Source organism: Otolemur garnettii, unplaced genomic scaffold (assembly GCF_000181295.1).
Source record: "Otolemur garnettii isolate 467f Iridium unplaced genomic scaffold, OtoGar3 scaffold00001, whole genome shotgun sequence".
Lineage (NCBI taxonomy): Eukaryota > Metazoa > Chordata > Mammalia > Primates > Galagidae > Otolemur > Otolemur garnettii.
Genome location: NW_003852396.1, coordinates 46,276,857 through 46,297,961, shown reverse-complemented (window position 1 = coordinate 46,297,961; position 21,105 = coordinate 46,276,857). Strand labels below are relative to the sequence as shown.

Sequence of the window (21,105 nt, the reverse complement as noted above, 5' to 3'; positions counted from 1 at the left end):
GCACCTTGTCCTCAGGAATCCTAACAGGGTAAAGAAGGGGACCTGGCCTTCCCTTTGAGAGCCCTGGTCACAGACACAGGCCTGCCACCATGACCTGAGGACCAGTCTCAGTCCAAGTCCTCCAAGCTCAGGAAGGTCCTTAAACCCCAGGTGAAACCCTTTCCAGCAGGAGTTGGAGTAGTCCTAAGGCAGGCGTCCTCAAACTACGGCCCAAGGGCCACATGTGGCCCACCAGTGACATTTATCTGGCCCACTGGATATTTTTGCCGCCTCTGCCTCTTCTACTTAGCAGCCAACTTGTCCCAGGGCCTGCAATTCGGCCCTCCAACAGTCTGAGGGTCAGTGAACTGGCCCCCTGTTTAAAAAGTGTGAGGACCCATGTCCTAAGGGATTAAGATCAGGCAGAGTGGCTCCAAGGGAAAGCAAGGGGCAGGCTTGGCCAAGGAAACTCAGTGACCTTGCCCAGCACACCTGGCCCCTAGAGCTTCCCTAACCAAAGACCTGTGAGACCAGTGGAAGCGGGTCAAGTCCAAAGCAGGGGTCAGACGTACCTGGGCAGACAGCTGTGCTGCATACCCACTTGCCTGCAGTGCACGTGCTGAAACACAGAGACCAAGGAGGCAAGGGTTAAGATGCTGGAAGATTGCAGGGGCCACAGAGCTCCTGCTTTCAGCCCGTCTTTCCATCCCTAAAGTGGGTGGTGTTTTCCCTCATGGATTGAATCTAATGAGATCCCCTGGGACTAAAAGATGCTGAGTGAGTGTTCCCATGTCCTCAAGGCTTCCAGACCTCGAAGGGCAGCCCTGACAGAACGCCCCAGCAGCCATGCCACCCCCTCCTGGCAGTGGACACAGACCAGGCATTGCAGTCTTCCTTCACCACTGAGCCAGGTGGGTATAGGGTCCCGTGGAACTCACAGGGGCACTCGGCTGGTGCCACACAGCCCCCATCCTCGAAGATCAGGCCTAGGGTAACAGCAAAGGGCCACTTAACTCACCTCCACACCTGTTCACAAACCATCCAGGGCCCCCCAGGGTCTATGATAAAGATCCCCTTAGCCAAGTTCTTTCATCTCTGAGCCCACTTCTATACCTTCTCCTCTATAAATCCTTAGCTCAGGCCAGACATGACACCATCTGATTAAATATTTCATTTCCAGACCTTTGCTTAGAGGACTACCCACCACCCTACCCCGAGTCTGTACTCTACCTTCTCCTCACCACCTCTCTCAAACACCTCTCACTTCATCAAGAACTAGCTTAGGTACCACCTCCTCCAGGAAGTCTTCCTGACAGCCTCTCCTTCAAGTAAACTCCTGTATCTCTTCTTTTCTGAACCCCTGAGCTGACCTTCATTGCATCATACCTTAGACTGGAATCATAAGTACATCTAATTCCTGAACCAGATGCAGATTCATAAAGTCAATGTCTGTGTCTACTTTTTTATTTTTTTAACCTCCACTCCCCACCTAGCCAAGTGAGTTGCACACCATGGATGTGCAGCAAATTTAGACACTGTACAAAACAGGGTAAAGGAGTTGTACATGATGAATGTCTAAATAAAGGTATGTGTGTATAAATAAAAGAATGTATGAATATCCTCATGTACACACCTTAAAAAGCTCAGTCCTGATGAAATCAAATACGCGGATGACTTTCAAAAGGCTAGAGTTCCACCCCACCCTCACCTCCCTTAAGCCATTCATTCACTTCTTCACTTGTCTGTTGTTTGTTCCTTCCTTCATTTATTCTGCAAACAGGCATCCTCTGAGCCCTCCCTGCTCCATGCCCATCTGTGTCAGGCCTGGACAATACTACCAGGTACCCACTGCTGCCCCTAGCATACCATTGGGGCAATAGCAGCCATCTACACAGGCAATCTCACTGTCCACACAGGACGCCCGGGGCTGGCAGGAGGCAGGGCAGCAGGCGATGCACTCATTGTAGGTAAAGGCCTTCTCCTTGCAGTGCACGGCTTGGGAGAAAGGAAGCCATGGTCTGTCAGCTGTTGGCCCCAGCTCTGACAGGACCTAGACCCTGAGTGGGGATGGGAAGGCATTGATTTTCCTCTTTCCCTAGTCCCGGCAAGAACATCAGGTGCCCAGGAAGTCAGCAAGGGTTGGGAATGTTCTGAGAATCACGCTCATCTTATTTGGTGGCCCCAGGCCAGTCTTGCCACTTGGAGCCTAAGTTTCCCCATCTGTCACAGGGATGGAACTTTAGGGCTCAGTTCTGACAACTGTGGTTCTGTGCAGAGCAAGACATTGGCTGAGGCCTGAGAATGCCACTCACAGCCCCATGCCAGAGCTGGCCTGAAACCCTCCCTGCCCACTAGGCTGCACCTACTGCATTGGCGGAGCTGGGTCCTCCAGCCCTGGAGGGGCCGCCCTGCCTGGGCACACGCCCGGGCATACTCTGCCAGCGCTCGGCACCAGGTGGCGTCATCACCCACTGATCTGTGCAGGGAAAATAGGGTCACACTGAGAAAAAGGCCAACCTGCTGCTAGCCCCCTTGGTACCCCATAAAGATGACTAGGGATTCAGGTTACCCCTCTCCCCACCCACTGAAAAAGGGGGCCTAGAAAGTCATCTGGGTATATAGATTCCTACACTTGAGGCAGGAAGCCTGCCTTCTAGTCCCAGCATTGCCACTGACTCATTCACTGTATGACCCTGAAAGGGTCAGGCCCCATTTCTGGGTCTCAGTTGAATGAGGAAGTTCTGTCCCTCCTAGGAAGGTAAGAATTTCAGAGCCTCGGGAAGCAGATCTGGCAGTGCCCAGGATTATCAGGCTCAGTGGTCCACATGTGGGGCACTCACCCCAATTCCAGGAGAGCTCCCCACAATTCATGCCACCCCACTCACTGGCAGAGATCGCTGGTACAGCTGGCTGTGAAGGGCAGAGGGCTGACATAGGCATGGCAGGCATCAAAGGGGGGCCGCAGCAGCACCTCACACCTCTGGTACACGCCCTGAGACAAGGGCCAGGAGTGGCGCTGGAAGCTGCTGGCAGAGCCCATCAACTTCACCAGCCCCACATGAAACCCAGTCAGGAGGCAGAGGAGAGTGGAGGGGAAAGGGAAGGGGCCATCGGCACCAGCCACCCTTGGCCCTTGCAGCTAATGTCTTTCCAAGAGTTGGACAGGAAACAGATGGAAGCTAAGCCCAAGGGTTGAGGGGCTCTCTCCAGGGTGCAGACCTGCATGGATCCTGAGCTCTGCTGCAGGCACGGTGGGCGAGGCAGAGAAGAGGTTATGGGCCCCGGAGTCTGGTTGGGGGCCTGCTCCTGCCAGCTGTGCACAAACTCAGCCACATCATCAGTCAGCTTTCCTGTAAGGGAGAACTAGTATAATCATGGTAGTAGGACGGAGATAGGGACAGGAGGGACAGAGGGCTCTGAGGAAAGGAAGATACCAAGGGATGGGTAACACATTTTGAAGAGTCCAGTCTCCTAATCTCCCACCCCAATCTGGATTTCCCAACTGAGCCAATCTCCTGAAAAAAGTATTTAGTCAAAACAGTCAAAAATGGTGAGGGACCTGCAGTGGCTCCTATTGCCCCAACCTCAGGAGAGGCAAAACCATGCAATCAGAGAACTGGTGTGTGAGCCTGAACAAGTTCCTTCACCTCTGTGGGCCTCAGTTTCCCCATATGTGGAACAGGGAAAATAATCCCCCATGAGATTATTGCAAGGACTATTTGAGACGATGAATGCATGTTAAGTGTTTAGTGCATTGTGGGGGCTCAAGAGGGTCACTTCCTTTCTAGCCACAGCCTCCATAACTTGACTCTGAAGTTTTAGTTGCCACCACTCCTCTGTTGGTGCCTTCAGCTCTGGCCGGGCCAATTCTTCCTTCCTTTCTCCTCCCCTCTGCTCACCACTTCCCTACCACTACCTTGTAGGGGCACTCACCCCAGAGGAGTGTCCATTAGATCTACACACAACCTTAATAGGAATTCTCATTATGACTGTTTTACAGATGAGGAAACTGAGGTCCAGATAGTTAAGAACATGCCTAAGGCCACATGTTTGTTAAGAAGAAAGGGGCCCTGGCCTCCCATGACTACAGAGCATGCCTCAAGTCCCCCCTTCCCTCCTCAGCCTGAACTGTCCCTGGCCCCCACCAAAACCTCTCAGAGGCCACCTTCCCTGAGCCTCACCATAACTGGTCACCAGGTCATCCTGGGGGTCAGCATTATTATTCCCACACAGCCCATGGGTCCATCCCAGGAATTCTGGGCTCATCTTGATGTACACAGCTGAGGCACCATCCCAGGCCAGTGTGAAGGTGGACTGATGCCACACGATGACGTAGCCAGCAAGCCGCTGCAGTCGCACACTCCCCATCACATGTGGCAGTTGGACCCTGCAAGGCATAGCCCAGAGCTTCAGGGTGTCAACACCACCTCCACCTGGCCAGTCCCTTCACCAAAGGACCAGCCATCCCCTATCCTGCCATCTAATCTCCACTTTGAATTCCCAGAATTCCCAGGTACCTGGAAGCACACCATTAGAGAGGGATTCTTTTGCCTTCAGAGGCTTTTTGAAATTGAAGTTTCCCTGCCAGGGATAAATCTTAAAGTGACTGAATTTGTCAGCTTCTTTCTCCCAGACAGCAGCAAATATCCATCTTCCTTCCCTCCTTCCTTCCGTCCCTCCCTCCCTTCCTTCCTTCCTTCTTTCCTTTCTTCCCCCTCCCTTCTTTTCTTTCTTCCTTCCTTCTTTCTTCTTACTTCTCTTGTTTTCTTTCTTTCATTATGGTGGGGAGTAAGAACAGAGTGGGAAGAGACGCCAAGAGAGGGGGAAAACTCAGAGTGTAAGAAAAGATGCAGGCCTCCGGCGATCATGACCACTTTCCCAGTATTACTGGTGCAGGGAGTCCCAGAATTTGGCAACTTTCAACTCAGTTGAAAGTCAGGAAAGGGAAACAAAAGGAGTTTCTAACCAGTTAAAATGTCTACCTACCGATCTTTTACTCACAGGAGAAACCCCTGAGCTATCAATTTTACACTCAGCCCCAGAAAGCTTGGTTACCCAGTTTCCAGATCTGAAGCAGATGAGGAAGGGGAGGAGCCTCACAGCAGCAAGACAGCAACAAAAAGTGACAGCAGACAGCAAGGGAAGGGAAGGACAGTGAGGAGAGATGCAAGAAAGATTTCAGAAAGAACCACAGTCTGGGGCCCTTTAGTGTGGGAGCAAAGAGTCCATAGCATACCTGATGACCCAGTAAGATAATTAACACTCAAAATGACACTGCGTCATCAGAAAAAGGTGAAGGTGTGCTCTGGGGAAGCAGAAACTGTGTATGATCCAACTGGGAGGACTTCCATCAAATCGTGGGGAAAATTCTCTATTTTTCTGAAAAGCACTTGGCTAGAAACACATAGGGTCTGAGAGTTCAAGAAAAATCATCCATCTGTAAATCCCACTGACAAGAAACCCAGCTGACTGGCCAGCATGCTTCTGCCCTGCTGGCAGAAATAGGACTCCTCCAGAAAACTTTCCTTTAGGCTTGAGAGGAGCAGATGCTCACCTGTCTCCCACCACCAGTGTCAGGGAGTAGGACAGCTCGGGATGGAAGGTGTTGTCGTTACCTCATGCCTCCGTGGGTGACTTCTTTGGCCAGACGGATCTCCTGCTCACCCGCCAAAAAGAGGCTGACAGCTCTTGAGCACGTGTAGGGGGAGGAGCCACACTGTGGGTCATTGTGCACCTGAGTAGAGTTCAGAGGCCAGTTTGCAGGCTCCTGTAGCCTCCATTAATGCTGATGGCCTGCCCTTTGTGTGATAGCCACCTTTCCTCTGTGATCTTGCCTGGGTCCCACAATACCACAGGGAGATAAGAACTATGATTGTCTGAATTTTAAGAAAGCGGCACAACTCATGACTAAGATCACACACACACACATACACAACTAGGAAATGACAGGATTCTAACCCAGGTACAGAGTCTAGCCCTTCCTCAAAAACACAGGCACACGTCATTCCTACACTGCTTGTCACACACATACACCTGTCCAGACAGAACTCATACATCAAAGGCCATAGACCCAAAGGGTGGGGGATGGAGGTAAAGGTTCCCAGAGTTTAGGAAAAGGTCTGAAGATATGTCCGTGCCAAATGTGGAAACCTTCCCCAGGAATGAACCTTCCACTAGATTGCTGGTAAACAAGCTTGAGCCAATTCAACTGTAAGTGGGACCTGAGAAAGTAACCTTGAAATGTTTCTCAACTTTTCTTAACCATGACTCAAGGTCAGCGTACATGCATTCATCAAGTATTAAGTGCACATATTTGCCCTAGTAATGTGTAATGCACTCTTACAATAGTTTCTATTCTCTCTCTCTCAACCTCGAGGCAGAGTGGAAAATTGGTTACAGTTCCTGGCCCATCCAGGGGTCCCTAGGCAGCCATATAGGACTATGACTGAGACCGAAGGATCACAACCAGCTGGCCGAGGAGTAACACTGAGGACTAGGATGTCCCCAAACACCCAGCCCTTGACCCTAACTCAGTCATGACCAAGGTGCCCTCCAGGAGAGCTGGTTCTCCAAACAGACTTTCCTCCAGGTAGTGGGGTACTGACTTGTGCCTGAAGGTGACACCCTATGTGGAACACAGGTAGGTATATAAGTCAGGTCTGCCTGACGGTGGCTCTCACAGATGGATTCATGTATTGACTTTTAGTGAACACTAATCTAGGCACCAGGTGCACTAAACAAAAAGATGTGGCCCCTAGCCTTAACAGCTTACATCTGCTAGAGGAGACCAACCCAGAAACAGACCTCTGTAGGAGAAATGCAATTCGGGTTCATAACATGGAGTTTTGTTATGCATGGAGGAGCTCTCCACCATCCAGGGACATCAGGGCATCCAGGAAGGCTTCTTAGAGGAGAGAACTCTAAATTGAGTCACCAGGACATCCATCATTTCCTCTGATGCACCATACTCCCTCTTAGCACCCGGTGTTTCCTTTGCCCACTATGTTCTCGTGGCTGCCCCCATTCCTGCTACTCTCACTTAGCTGACTTCGGTTCATTCCTCAGATTCCACAAAGTCTTCCCTGATTGTCATCCTTCACACTAAACAAGATTGTTCCCACAACATGCACTTTTAGCATTCACCATTTTCCCCTGTAGTACTCAGTTGCACTTGAAATAATGCATTTGATTTGATGTCTGTTTTCTTCTCTAGCCTGTAAGTTCTGTGAGGATGAAGATCACATCTGTGCTGTCCACAGGGCCTCTAATCACCAAAGCTTATGCCAAGAAAAGAGTAGAGTGTGTATTTAATAAATGCTTGATGAATACATCACTCAGTGACTAGATCCCCAGGAGTAACCAGGAATGAATGGATAAGCGAGAGCTGTGGAGCCCCTAGCCCCTTCCAGGTGCAGACTTCCTGGGTGGGAGCTGGGGGTGTTAGGAGAGCAAGTCAGTCTCCCTAACTATGACAAGCAAGGCCCAGGCCAACCCAACCTCTGGGGCCTAGTGGAGCCTCCCTGGGCAGGCAGGGCAGGGGAGGCCTCACCTGGATGGAGAAGCTCTGTCCCTCAGGTTCATGGCGCCCCACCAGCCTATAGCTGCCCTTCCCAGACAGGTAGTAGTAGAGGCCATCAAATGTCTCCACATGGTGCTGCCCCCACGCCCGGCAGATACTGTCCCGCTCAGGGCCATCATTGTACACTGAGGCAGGGAAGAGAACCTCTTTGTGTAGCTGCAGTGGGCACCAAGCCAGTGCTCCCCCCTTCCCCTAGGTTTTCCTGTCTCCCTCTCAGGGGTAAGTTGGATCTCAGACCCACCCATCTGGCACCGTGGTCCTGTGGCATTGAAGCGTCTACAGTCACAGAAGGCCGGGTGCACACATTCGCCCCCATTGAAACAGGAGAACAAGTCTGCAAGGAAGACAGAGAGGCAATTTCCCATGGAACCAAGATCGGCAGAATTCAGTGATGCACCACCTGCCTCCTGTCAGGACACCAGGCCCAACCCTCCCAGGCTCATGGAAACCAGACCCCCATCATAGGCAGCCTGAGCATTCCCTCAGCAGCTGGCCGGGGTGGAGGCATAAGCAGCTGCCTCAGACTGCAGCCCTGCCCCCCACCGGCCGGCAGGTGGGTTGGCCTCAGAGCATCCGTCTTTGGTAGGACATCAAGTGGTCCACAGGCCAGCCCCACCTGGGCCTTCAGTTTCCTAAGCTAAGTACCAGGCTAGCAGGCAAGACAGCCAGAACTGAGGAAGTGGAGCATGTGGGAGGAGCAGCAGGACTGCCCCAGATCTTCAGGTACTCTCCTTCCTCACTGCCCACCAATTTAGGAAAGAGGCAAGGTATATAAACCAGGGGATGAGAGAGGAACCTCATAGGAAGATGCAAAACAGCCACTACCCGAGATGCAGAGAAGACAAAGCAGAGCAGTGTGTGGTGAGGAAAGAAAGGAGCCGAGATGTGAGGGGAGGGGCCAAGGACGCAGGGCGGGGCGGGGGTAGGGGGAGGCAGGGACACAGGACAAGTGAGGGGAGGAGCTACGGACGCGGGACAGGTGAGGGGAGGGGCCATGGACACCGGGCAGAAGAAGGGCAGGGCCACAGACTCAGAACGGGGCGGGGCGGGCGACACTACAGGGGAGGGGCCACAGAAAACACAAGAAGAAGGACAATGAATGCTACAGGAAGTAGAAAGAGGTCACAGAAATAGGGATAGGTGGAGAAAAAAACACCACTAAATAAGGAAGCAGAATCTCCCAGGAGTCAGACAATGAAGGCAGCCTCAGGGCTGTGATCATAAGAACAGGTCTCCTCAGGCAGGAAGGAGAAAGCAGAATGGCCTTGGAGGCCAGGTCTGAGAAAGGCGAGAAAAGACCCTAGGTTGGGAGAAGAAATCAAGAGGCCCAAGGGAAGCCCTGCTACCCTCACAGGCCTGTTGGTGTCAGCGCTCCAGCCCACCGGCCACAGTGAAGGTTCACTTACATGATGGTGCACACTTGGCCCGATGGAGCCTCCTTTCCCAGGATGACATGGCCAAGGAGTCCTGGGCTTCAGCCTCCTTTTAAAGACAGGAAGAAGAAGAGAAAGCAATCCAGGGCTGACCTCAGGGCCAGAGTCTGGGCAGTGACCTCCAGGAAGGAGGTCACTGCCCTACTCTCACCTTCTGGAAGAAGGGAACTCCCCTATCCCTCCATGCCCCTGCCACTCTACCGCCCCTGGCCACCCCTGAGGAGCATAGGAGAATTTTCAGGCCTTCCCTAGGCCCAGAGGAACACAGGCCTGGCTTTTACTCTCCCAAGTGGCATCTCTGTGGCAGGCCAGTGAGGACTACAGCATGAACACATCCCCTCCCTCCATGCTCCAGTATCCCCCAGGCTCTCCCTCCCTCCCTCCTTTCCCAATAAACCTTTCTGTCCTCCTCAGCCTCACACAAAACCTCCTTGTCTGCAGAACAAACAGGAGGCAGAGCTAAGGAACAAAGGCTGCCCCTCACCCCAGGTCAGGAGACATTCACCCCCACCCCACCCCTTCCTCTGGAGCTCTTCCAACAACAGCAAAAACAGCACCTCACAGATCACCACCCCATCCTCAGGACTCAGTTCCAAGTCAGGACTCAACCCCACTTTGCCCAGTCTGAGGGGGAGACAGGCAAAGTGTGGCTAAGAAACTCTATTTTCCGGACTGAATTCTCAGCACATGTCTCTCCAGACATAAACCATCTGAAATTAGGACTGCCCTAACATCATGGATGTTCAGTCACCCCATGGCTAGATGCTTGGACATCAACATCACGGAACTCCAGTCTGCCTAATGTCACCTGGTATCAGCACCCTAAGCACAGTTGGCTCCTCTCATCTTAGGGTCTCAGCTTCCTCATTTGTACAATGTCCCCAGAACCATGTGCCAGGCACCGTGATAGGCACAGTGAACAGGACAGAGTCCTGCCGTTGTGGAGCTTATGTCCTGTTCACAGAGCTAACAAGCTACAGACCACAGTGTGAATATCTGCCTCACATGTCTTCCTCCCTCACTGTCATCTCTGTCCCCTCCCCAGGCTGAGCCCCAGCCTCCAGCAAAGGACTTGAAACACAGGAAGGAGCCAGCTCTTTGGTTCCTGGAGACCAACCCTAGCTCTTCGACCCCTCCGCCCCACCCTACCCCGCAACAGGTGAGGTGTCTCTAACTCATCCCCTAACACCATGCCTTCCTCTTCACTGCCCTGCTGGTGTCCTTTGCAGGTTTCAGGGTTCTCACCCTGCTGTGGCTCCTGGCTCCTGATGCTCCCAGCCCCAGGTGTCACCTATCTCATGGCCCTGGAGACTGGGGAACAGGTTGGGGAAATAATTGCCACCATCGTCCCACAGTCACAGAGAGCTGTAATTAAACTGTCCTCATGTCTCCACTCTTTACCCCACCTCTGGTGCAGCCTCTGAGATTCATGTTATGAGGATAAGATAACCCGTGCTGCAGAGTCAAAGCTATTTCCTGGAGAATGCTTTAAATCCAATCCAGATGATTAACTCGTAATCATCTTTGTGCCATGAACCCCTTTGGCAATCTAGTGAAGCCCATGTGGACACCTTCTCAGAATAATGTTTTTAAATACACAAATTGAAATATAATATTACAGAGGAAATCAATTTTATTACAATATAATCACTACTATATTTTATAAAAATGTTCATTTCATAATATTTGTTCTTTATTAACACATTAAATAACGAGATCTAGCAGCAGGCCTCACCACTGCCAAAATTTCAAAGCAGTGATGAGCAAAAATGACATCTGGAGATATCAACAACTATAAAATGATAAAGAAAATATCTATGATTTCTATCAGTGACTGTCACAGACACTGCTGATACTCCCATGGTTTGTAGACAATAGTTATAACTGAAAAGGATGCTAAATTTCTGTTGGATTGATGTTCCTATAAATAACAATGCATTTTTCTCCCTTCACGTTCATGAACTCCCTGTCTACAGCAATAATTCTTTAGAGAATGGTTGAGCTCTCCAGGAGTGGGGCAGTACTGAGATAAATGGTGGTTGTCTGCCAGTCTGGGACCCATGCCACCTTCCTTACCAATGAGGGTATTCCAGATAGGAGCTCCTAAAGTGTCCCTGGTCTGGGAGTCTCTGTCCATCAGCCCCACTCCAGCTACATTAGAGGGAGGCCATTTTCATTCATTGTCTTTCTAAGGAGTCATGTGAGAAACCTGCCTAGATCAACTCTTCTAGACAATTCTTCCCCAAGGAAAAACAGGGGATGCTTACCCTGTAAACCATTAAGGAAGCCTGCTGGGGAATGAGGTGTTGGGTGAGGATCATTTCCCCCACTAAACTGCAGGGATTCCTGGAGTCCTGTAGGTATTCATGACAGGCCTGGCTCTGCCAGGAGACTTGGCTTCACCTAGGGCCCCAGTAAGTCACCCCCCTAGGTCAGTTTCCCTATTTGTTAAAAGAATGACTGTGTTACCTTTCAACTCAAAGTATATCTGTGATTCTAAAACTTGGGACCTGGAAGAACTGGTCAACAAGAAGTCAAAGAGCCAGAAAATTCATGTTAGAGAAGAAGTATGTTCCCCCTGCATCCTGCCTGCCCCACCTTGGGACCTTCCTGTTTATTTCCAATGGCAGATGGTTGGGACTCATTGCTATGTTAAAGGATACTCCTCAACCTACTGGCTCAAGGGGCTGCCCAGAGTTGATCACTGGGGCACAAGCTGCTCTGGGCACCCAATGGCAGGTGGGTGGAATTTGGAACAAGTCTGTGCCTATAGAAAGAAAAAAAATGCAGAAAGAGAATCTAAGTCGCCTAATCCAGAGACCAAAGTTTGGCAAAAGAAGAAAAAAACTGCAACCTTTTTCATGAGCATGAAGGATCCTTGGAGAGTAAGCCACGGGTGTCACAGTAACTCACACCTGTAATCCTAGCATTCTGGAAGACCAAGACAGATGGATTTCTTGAGCTCAGGAGTTCGAGACCAGCCTGAGCAAGACTGAGACCTCCATCTCTAAAAAATAGCTGGGCATGTGGCAGGTGACTGTAGTCCCAGCTATTTGGGAGGCTGAGGCAAGAGAATTACTTGAGCCCAGGAGTTCAAGGTTGTTGTGAGCTATAAGGCCACAGCATTCTACTGGGGGCAACAAAGTAAGACTCTGTCTCAAAATAATAAAAATAAATAAAATAAAAAGATAGGCGCTCAGAGCTCTGCTTTTCCACCCATCTTTCCTTGCAACCTCCACCAGGTGGCCCAGTCTTCGTCTCACCTCTGGGTATAGCATGGCTGGGGCTCTGCTCTGGGTAGGAGAGGGGCCTCTGACAGGGTCAGAGCCTTCGCAGAACTCCACTCTCCTAAACTTTCATCTTCCTACTTTCCCAGGGAGAGGGGAGTGCTCAGCTGTCTCCTGAAAGGGCCTTGGTGTTCACCTCTCGTAAAATAAAGTTAGCCAGCTACACAGCCCCAAAAGATAAGAAAGTAGGACTAGAACTGCTTTGTGAATGTGCCTGCATCAGACACATCCTGACCCCTGTATAACTCCAGAGACAGCCCCCCTGTAACCTAATGTCCCCTGCCAGCCTCATATCTAGACACAAGTAAGGCCCCGCCCAACACAGCCTCCTTCCCTAGGCCTCCCCTTACCTGGCCCTCCATCATTGTTGTAGCGTCCCCTACAACAAGGGTCACCTCCTGGTAGCTGCGGCTGGAGGAGAAACAAGTCAGGCATGGGTAGGGGCTAGGAATGGGTCGTGCCTCTCCACCTCCCCTTGACCTGCCCCACTCTACATGCTAAATCCCTGGGGTCACCTTCAGGAATAAAGGTGAAAGGAAGGGATAGGACAAGCCACAAGTGCATACCTACTCACCTGGGCTCCCTGGTGGGCTCTGGCTGCAGCTCTGCACTGCTCCGCGGTGTGGGTGCTGTGGCTGGGGAGGGGTGTGATTATCCACTCAAGCTGGGCCTCTCTTTGTTGGGGTCTCCCACCCCCTCTCCCGGCTGCTAGGAAGCCTCTCCCGTACCACTCAGAATTTCCCCATTCTCTCTCCCTGCAGCCAGCTCAAATCCTTTCTCCCTCCCTGATGACCCTTCTTCCAGAAGGGTCTCCCTCTTCCCTCTCGCTCCTTGGACCCCCTTTTCTGTATTTCCGTATCTTGGGTCTCTTCCACCCCGCCCAGCTCAGAACTCTTTCCTCTCGTGGTCAAAGACCTCCTTCTCTTGCCTTCTGTGTCCCTTTCCTTAGTCTCCCCCCCACCCCCCCTCCGTCCCTCTGCCCTCTTGCAGACCATTTCTCTTTCCTCCCTCTCTCCAACCTGTCTGAGTCCGTCCCCCTAAACCTTCCTCCAGCCCCCCACCTCCCTAGCCCACACCCCTCTCACCGAGGCGCTGTACCCGCAGGGACTCCCTTGCCAGCTCGCCCTGGGCCAGCCAGACGCAAGCCAGCAGCCAACAGAGCGCAGACTCCTGGGCTCCCATAGGGGTGCGCGGGGACCGGGGAGCCTAAGCGCAGGGCCAGCCTGCCGAGGTGCCTCTCCTGACCAAAGCAGAGTCACACCTCTACTCAGATGCCAGAGGCTGTGGTCCTTGTTCTCATGGCCCAGGGCTCCCTTGGACCCTCCTCCCAGGCTCCTGGCTCCTCCCCTAGCTAGAGTGACAAGACTGCCCAGGTTATTACCATAATTTAGGCACCTGGCATTGGCTCAGTTTTTGCTCTTCTTGGCCTGTGGCTACCCCTCCCCAGGGAAGGCTGGATTTAGATCTCCCAGCCCTAAGTCCCCTGGGGGAGCAAAGAGGCAGCCTGTGCAGGCCCCAGCTCCCCTTACCTGGGTCCTAGAAGTCCTTTACACCAGAAACCAAAAATGCTGGTGAGTCTGGCCCTACCCTCTCCTTTTTCAGAGAGCCAGACCAAAGCCCTGAGACATGTCACTCAGTGGTCAGCAGGCAATAACAGAGCCAGGGCTCTGAACTGTGGAGACCTAGCCTGTGTTTACACCACTCCTGGCTACACCCTTCTCCCACCTCCCCTCCCACAACAAAAGGCCTACCTGGCCCTGCCCCAAGAGTTCTGCCAGAAAGACCTTGCCCACCAAAGCCTTCCAGCAACCTGCGGAATCTCCCTCCTCCCATGCCCACTGTAAAAACAAGCCCCAGTCATTCTCGGTGAAGCTGCCAACTTTGCCCAGGCGGAGTCTCAGTCCCCTTTCATTGAACTTAACCTAAACCTGTTCTGGTCTTGTTTCTGGATACACTGCTGAACCCCTTTCATCCACTACAGTTCCACTTGGGTCCCCCAATGCGCAGTTTTGAACACCTCTAGAGAATGGCTCATGCTTTAGTCCTCTGTATGCCCAGCACTGGCTCAGAGCCCAGCTCAGGAAATGTTTACTGAATGACAGAAGTGCCTCATACTCCTATGTTATTGTCCTCATCAAGAACACACTTTGACAAAAACAACTTTAATTTTGTGAAAAAAGGTACACTGTCTGCCTGGGAGGAATTTTTAAATAGGTGGCATTGAGAGGCTTGGGAACCCATGTATCATTCACTTGGCCAACACTTATGGGACAGCAATTAGATGCCAGTTCTTGCCGGTTATTATGATGATGGTAGTGACGATGGTAATGATGTTGGCCTCAGTAGACCCCTCATCTTTTTACTGGGGATAGTCCACCCCATATCCACCCCTCTCAGGATTCCAGTGTCCCTGAAGCCTGGGGTGCCCATCGTAGCTAACCTTGTGCCAGAATTTTGGGGCCACCTTTTGGTCCATGGCTGGGCCATGGGGTAGAGATATGGGATGCATTCATTCATTCATTCATCCATCCAACAAATGTGTTTAGCATCAATTCCAGGCCACCACCATTCTACGCATATAGTAGTAAATAAAGCACACATAGCTATCCTTACACAGGAGGAAGCCTTGGGCATAGATGGAAAGGTGAAGAGGAGAAAGCCAAAGATGGAGCCTTAAAGAGCCCTTGTTAAGGAATGGGTAAAGGCTTGGTGTCTCCAAGGAAGCTTACAAAAGGACATTCATAGGAGAGAAGAACCAGGACTCAGTCCTGTCCTCAAAACCAGGAAGGGAGCATTTTAAGATGAAGGGAGTCTCTGGCAGGTGGATGTTGAGAAAGGATTGGGGTGGCCAGTGGACTGCTTTCCCCTGGCTAAGGACATTCACTCTTACCTTCCCAAATTCTAAATATGAAATAAACAGCAATATAATATATTTTATAATGTAGAGAATCGACGAAGTAAGTTGGAGGGGAATATATAGTGTGATCTTTTCTGGGCTATTGAAAATCCCACAGGTCTTTTCCTTGACTTAATGTTAGTCCTATGATGAAAACACAGATAATATTTTAAGGTTCTTCTCCAGGAGAGACTTACATCTTAAACTAAGCAATAATTTGCCCCAAATAAAAACAGCCTGCTTTCAAAACTTCAGCTATTGGGGGAGGGAAGCAGAGAGAGAGAGAGTCTTTAGGTGCCCCTGAAGCATGTGGTTACCCAATGTGTGCTGCTGTCCATCTCCTTGGCCCTGTACATGACATGGTGCAAAGGGGTCAGGTGCCTACCTTGGGTTAAGTTCAGGCAACCACAAGCTTCATAGTTAAAGCACCTCCGTCATTCACACATTTTTATCATCCCTCTCTTGACTGGGAAACTCTCAGTCTGGCCCAGGCCTGGTTCATCATTGTCTTTACACCCAGCACTAGACCTGGGAGTTAAACAAACGTAAGCTGAATTGAATCAAATGAATCAGAGTGTCGGGGCCCTGGATAAAGGTCAGCTGTAGATCAAGATGTTACTGCCAGGATCTTCCAGGCTTCGGTGGATGTGTGTTTTGGGAGTGGGCTGGGTTTGATTTTTCTTTTTCTCTGTTTTGTGGAGGGTAGAGAGGGGGCCAAGGAAGGTGAGAGCAGAAGTTGGTTGAAATCTCCTCCCCACGTCTGCACAATCCTCCTCCTCAACTGCATGTGTTTGGGTACTACTTCAAGGGGAACATTAGCCTTGAACCCAAATACCACCACCAGCATAGGGCCCGTTTGCTCCTATCACCTCAGTGGGAGGCAAAGATTCGCCTCAGGTGTCTACAGCCGCCCAGCAGCCCAGCCCGCAGCGGCCCCGCCACGCCACGCCCAGGCCCCGCCCAGGCCCCGCCCCCGAAGCGCCCAGGCTCCTCCTCCAGCTTCGAAGGAGGCTCGGGACCGACTCGGCTGCTGCTCTTGCCAGCTCCCGGCAGCAGGCACCGGCACCCGAAGAAGCCGGTCGTGGGACGACCCGGCCTCTGTCTGGCCCAGCCATGGACCGAAAGGTGGCCCGAGAATTCCGGCACAAGGTTAGCTGCGAGCAGCACCCCAAGCTTAGGGGACACTCGAATCCTGGGAGGGTTGGGCGGGGATGGACATTATGGCGCAACCCCTTCCCTTTTCCCGCCCTGCCTGATAGCTCTGGTGAGCTGGGACATCGAGGGTCGTTTGGCTGGCCGCAGGGATCCCCAGTAAAATTAGGGAAGGGACACTGGGACTCCAGTGTAGGGGCTGCTAAACTGATAGATCTCCTGAAAGTGTCCCTTCTCCTTCTGCCGTCCAGGGGCTGGGAAGCCTCTGAGGTTGGAATACCTTCCAGCCTTGGGCTGAGATCAGCCACTTCTCTGAATGCCCCACCGTGGCAAATCCGCCTCTCTCCTAGTGCCCCTAATGCAGGACTGTCGAAGCATGTAGAGGGAGTCAGGGCAGAATCCGGAGAGGTGAGGACTGAAAGAAGGGAAACTATATGTCTTTCTCCACACTTTGACCCCAAACATAAGTTGGAAGCCTTTTAGGGAGGCCCCTAACTGCATAAGGGCATTTCTTAGAAGTAGGAGGAACTGCTGCTGAGCAGGACACAGTGGGGAGGAAAGGAGGAGGTTCTGGGGCTGTGAGGAGCTGGGTTCTGGCCAGCCAGATGCTTGGGGCAGAGCCACATCTACCCTGGTTTCCCAGTGAGAGGCCTCTTTGGTGGCCTGGGATCCTCAAAGACCACCACTGGAAGCTGCTGAATTTTACCCAGGGGATTTCCAGAACTATTTCCAAAGCTGTGCAGGATCTGCTCAGTCCCTGAGGCCACAGAGTGCCATTGAGGAGACCCAACAGACCTCCCCACTAGGGCTTAGGATGCTTCAGGGTCCGGGGGTGAAGTCTGGGGTGCCTAGAGTTACCCACAGGCTCTTCCAAAACCCCCAGGGGTAGTATCTTTACACTAAGTCAAACTCTCTCTAGGTCTTAGAGGCAGAGCTCAGAAAGGCAGGGTCAGGATGCTTAACATTTTCCTTCCCAAGCAGAGGCCCAGAGGAGTCCAAACAGCCAGCCGATGTGGGGGCAAATGGGCCTTGGGGCAGGGGCCAACGATTAGTAATTTGTTTAATGAGCATGTTCTCAGCTCCTGCTCTGTGCCAGACTCAGTGTGTGCCCTCAAATTGCTGGTGGTGTGAGTGGGAGGCAGACCCTACACTAGTAATTACCCATGGCTAGGCGCTAAGTGTGGGACCAAGCCTGGGTAGGGGCATAAAGAGGGACAGCTCATACTGACAGAAGTCTCCTGAAAACAAGGCCTTGGGTGCCTGATCCTGCCCCCAGGAGTGAGAGATAATTGGAAGTTCAGCAGGAGTTTGGGGGCGTGAGACACTGTTCACCAGTACATCTGTTGCAAGGGGAGAAATTTTAGCCTCAAGAACACTTGGTGAGTGTAAATTTCAGGCAATACACTTTAAAGCTGCTCAACCTCCTGTCCCCCACCCCAGACTTAGGCTTGAATTTCACTTTCCTGCCCATAGGCTGAAAGTAATATCTTTCTTTTGCCTTCTCCCTGTAAGGTATCTACTGTGTCTCTTTTGCAAGAATCATCTCAGGGTCTTTGGTGTCTGACTCAGACCCAGGATTCGCTCCTGTTCCTCCTCTTCAGGCCCCACAGGCTACAAAGGGCCTCAGACCGCCATGTTTCCTCTGCTCTTCGTCATCACAAGAGTCATTATCTATTTATGCCTCTGTGTGCCTGCAGGGCGGGTGCCACACTGGGCCCTGCCTGGCTGGACTTTGTGCCCTGCTGCCTAAGAGACCGCAGCAGCCTTCCCTTCTCAGGCTAAGGATCACCCAGGACTTGGAGAAAGAGGATGAAGCAGCAGAGCATAAAGATAGGGCATGTGGAAACGCTGGGTGCAATCTACAGCTTACTGTTTGCTTTCTAGAGGTCCCTTCTTTAGTGTTCTGGAGCAGATTTACCCCAGAGGAATGCTTTGTAATCTAAATCCTTTTCTTGTTGGAGGTAGTACTTAAGGGGCTGTTCTGATGGAAAGTGCTGTGTGACCTTAAGCAAGTTACTTAACCTCTCTGCGTTTCAGTGCTTTAATGTGTGAAATGAGGATAGCAGTATTTAACTTAAAAGACATTATGAGTACTGAATGAGATCTACATGTATATAGGGAACTTAAATAGACCTTGGCACTTAGGGAGTCCTCGAAAAATGTCCACTGGAATTTATTATCTGGAATTAGGCCGAACTAGAGTCAAATATCAACCCTGTCACTGTCAGGGAGACCTTAGGTGAGCCACTTGTTCTGAGTTTTAGTTTTCTCGGGATGTTTACCTCATAAGACAATTAGGATTAAATAGGAATTCAAAGCCTGGCTGCTCTGAGCCTGTAGTAACCACCCTGCTCCCAGCCAGTATGTGCAGAGTGTCCTGTCCTATAAGCCAACAGGCTCTAGGCCTCTACTCCTCTGCATATATGCAGTTACCCCAAGGTCACGTGTAGCACTTGCATGTACTTCTAGTAGCAAGTAACAGCTTTGGGCCAGGACTGGGGGGAGACAGGGCACAATCAGACCCTAATCTTTCTTCCTCAGAGAACCAGCTTTTCAAAGGAGGACTGTTCCTCTTCACAGCTCCAGCACACCGCAGGAACTTGGTTACTCATTTGCTCAAAGAGCATTTATTTATTGCCTGTTCAGAAATCAGGCACGTATCTTTGGTGCACCCTGCCAGGGGCCAGGCATCTGGGGGTGGGGTGGGATGAATAGGAAAGTCAGATAGACTGCCTTCCGGAATTTGCCAGTCATTCACTCCTACATACAATGAATATTGACTGAGCTCCTAATATATTCCTGGTAGTTCTGTAAGCATTGAAAAACAAAACAAAGCCCCTGCTCTTTTAGAGAACACATTTTAGTAGAGAAGATAGACAGTTAACAAGTAAACCAAGATAAGTAACATATGATGCCAACGAGTGATAAATATTATGAAAACAAACAGAGTTGAGAGGGTAGGGAGTAACAAGGTGGTGCTTTCTATAGGGTAGTCAGGAAGGCCTCTCTAAAGAGGGGGCATTTGAGCAGAGCCCTGGAATAAGCGAGCGTAGGAGCTACAAGAACACATGTGGAACAACATCTCAGAATAAAGGAACAGCAAGTTCAAAGGTCTTGGGGCAAGCATATGCTTGCCTATTTGGGAACAGTGAGTAGGACAGAATGGAACTATGGAGCGGAGAGCCTGTGGGAACTGTATCAGAGGGGTGCTGGGAGCCTCACAGGTCATGGTCAGGATTTGGGTTTTGTTATACGTGTGATGTGAGACCAGTGAGGGGAATGATCAATTTACATTTAAAAGGGAGTGTTCTGGCTTGTCTTAAGAGAAAGCTGAGATAGAAGGGGGACCCTAGTCAGGAGGCTCCTGAAGTAGGCTAGGCCAGAGATGAGGCTTGAACTGGATAAGAATAGGTCAGACTCAGGATACATGTAGGAGAACTGACAGGCTTTACTGATGAGTGGCTGTGGGTGTGGAGAGAGAGGCATCAAGGGTGAGTCCACATTTTGAGAGTAGCAGGTTGGTAGAGACAGAGCAGAAAGTGGTGGAAACAAAGAATTCCATTTTGAATGTTTTGAGTTTGAGATTTTCATTAGACCTTTGAATAGAGAAGTGCTCTGGAGACAAGCCTTGGTGAGCCTTAGGGGTATAAATGGTATTTAAACCCCCTGAGACTGATGAGGCCACTTAGAAAAAGAGAGAGAAAACCCAGGACAGAACTTGAGGCACCCTGACTTTTAGAGGAGAGGAAGAGGAGACAGAGCAGCGAGTGAGGAAGGTGAGCCAGGAGGAAGGTGTGGTCACTGTGCTTAGCACTGGTCAGATGCTACAAACTAGTCGGCACTGCAAGAGCTCCTTGGAAAGGTGAAGGGTCTATGGCCTTGGGGGTGGTGATGGTTTCGCAGGTGTATGTTTGCCTCCAAACTCATCAGGTCATACATAATACATTAATATGTGCAGCTTTTTATATGTCAATCATACCTCAACAAAGCAGCTTAAAAAAAAGAAAGAAAAGATGAAGAATAAGAAAACAAGAGTCAAATAAATCTAGTTCTCTCCAGGATACATGCCATGAAGATCTGGGAAGAAGTATGGCTGGGTCCATTGGTCCCACCAATATTTTATGGAGGACCACTCACTGCCAGCTGCTGAGGAGAAAGAACTGTATTCATTTATTCTAACTTGGCCTTATTTAATAAACACTGAGGACTCACAGCTTGCCAGGCGCTGTTCTACACTCTTTATAATTATTAACCCATTGGATTAATACTAAAAACAATTATTCATCTCTTATAAAAGGATTAAATCCTATTTTTAAGAAAAGAGATTTATCCTTATTTTACAGATAGAGAAACAGAGGTTCAGAGAGGTGCAGGGCCAGTAGGGAAAGGAGTTTGCTTGCCACACTCACACCCCAGGTCTGTGTCGGGGCCACACACTTGACAGGAGGATAAAGAGAGAAAGTCCCAGCACAACTGGATGAGGCCCATGGCAGAGGTAGGGGCAAAGTGCTGTCGTGTTCACAGAGAATGACATGACAGGCTTTGTGGGGAAGCCTGAGGAAAGTCTTAACTAAGAAGAAACATCATTTGAGTAAGTCTTAAAGGTGGAGAAAGAGTCCCCAGAAAGGAAATGGCGCTAGTATCACCACTAGTGTCTCATACCAGCCACACAGCAAGGAGCAGGTGGTCACCCAAACAGAACCCAAGAGAGCTCTATGAAGGGCCTGTGTAGAGAGGGGCATATACCCTGGGGCCCACTGGAGGAGGCCAGGGGTGGGA

The 21,105-nt window shown here is 50.8% G+C and overlaps 2 protein-coding genes across 2 annotated transcripts in view; one reads left to right on the top strand and one right to left on the bottom strand.

Moving 5' to 3' along the window:
* The window catches only part of OTOG (otogelin), a 96,674-nt gene extending 83,214 nt beyond the window's left edge, over positions 1-13,460 (bottom strand). The window contains exons 1-14 of the mRNA XM_003781522.1: positions 13,364-13,460; positions 12,853-12,913; positions 12,629-12,689; positions 8,965-9,040; positions 7,800-7,892; positions 7,529-7,683; positions 5,595-5,713; positions 4,161-4,366; positions 3,199-3,329; positions 2,865-2,971; positions 2,346-2,455; positions 1,846-1,974; positions 857-965; positions 552-598 (exon numbers count right to left, since the gene is read on the bottom strand). Of these exons, the coding sequence (XP_003781570.1) occupies positions 552-598; positions 857-965; positions 1,846-1,974; positions 2,346-2,455; positions 2,865-2,971; positions 3,199-3,329; positions 4,161-4,366; positions 5,595-5,713; positions 7,529-7,683; positions 7,800-7,892; positions 8,965-9,040; positions 12,629-12,689; positions 12,853-12,913; positions 13,364-13,460 (1,501 nt within the window). The remainder of the gene's footprint in view (positions 1-551; positions 599-856; positions 966-1,845; positions 1,975-2,345; positions 2,456-2,864; positions 2,972-3,198; positions 3,330-4,160; positions 4,367-5,594; positions 5,714-7,528; positions 7,684-7,799; positions 7,893-8,964; positions 9,041-12,628; positions 12,690-12,852; positions 12,914-13,363) is intronic.
* A 2,717-nt stretch (positions 13,461-16,177) lies between these two features.
* Positions 16,178-21,105, top strand: part of USH1C (USH1 protein network component harmonin) — a 46,659-nt gene continuing 41,731 nt past the window's right edge. Inside the window, exon 1 of the mRNA XM_003781148.1 lies at positions 16,178-16,323. Coding sequence (XP_003781196.1) covers positions 16,288-16,323 — 36 coding nt within the window. The 5' untranslated portion in view covers positions 16,178-16,287. The remainder of the gene's footprint in view (positions 16,324-21,105) is intronic.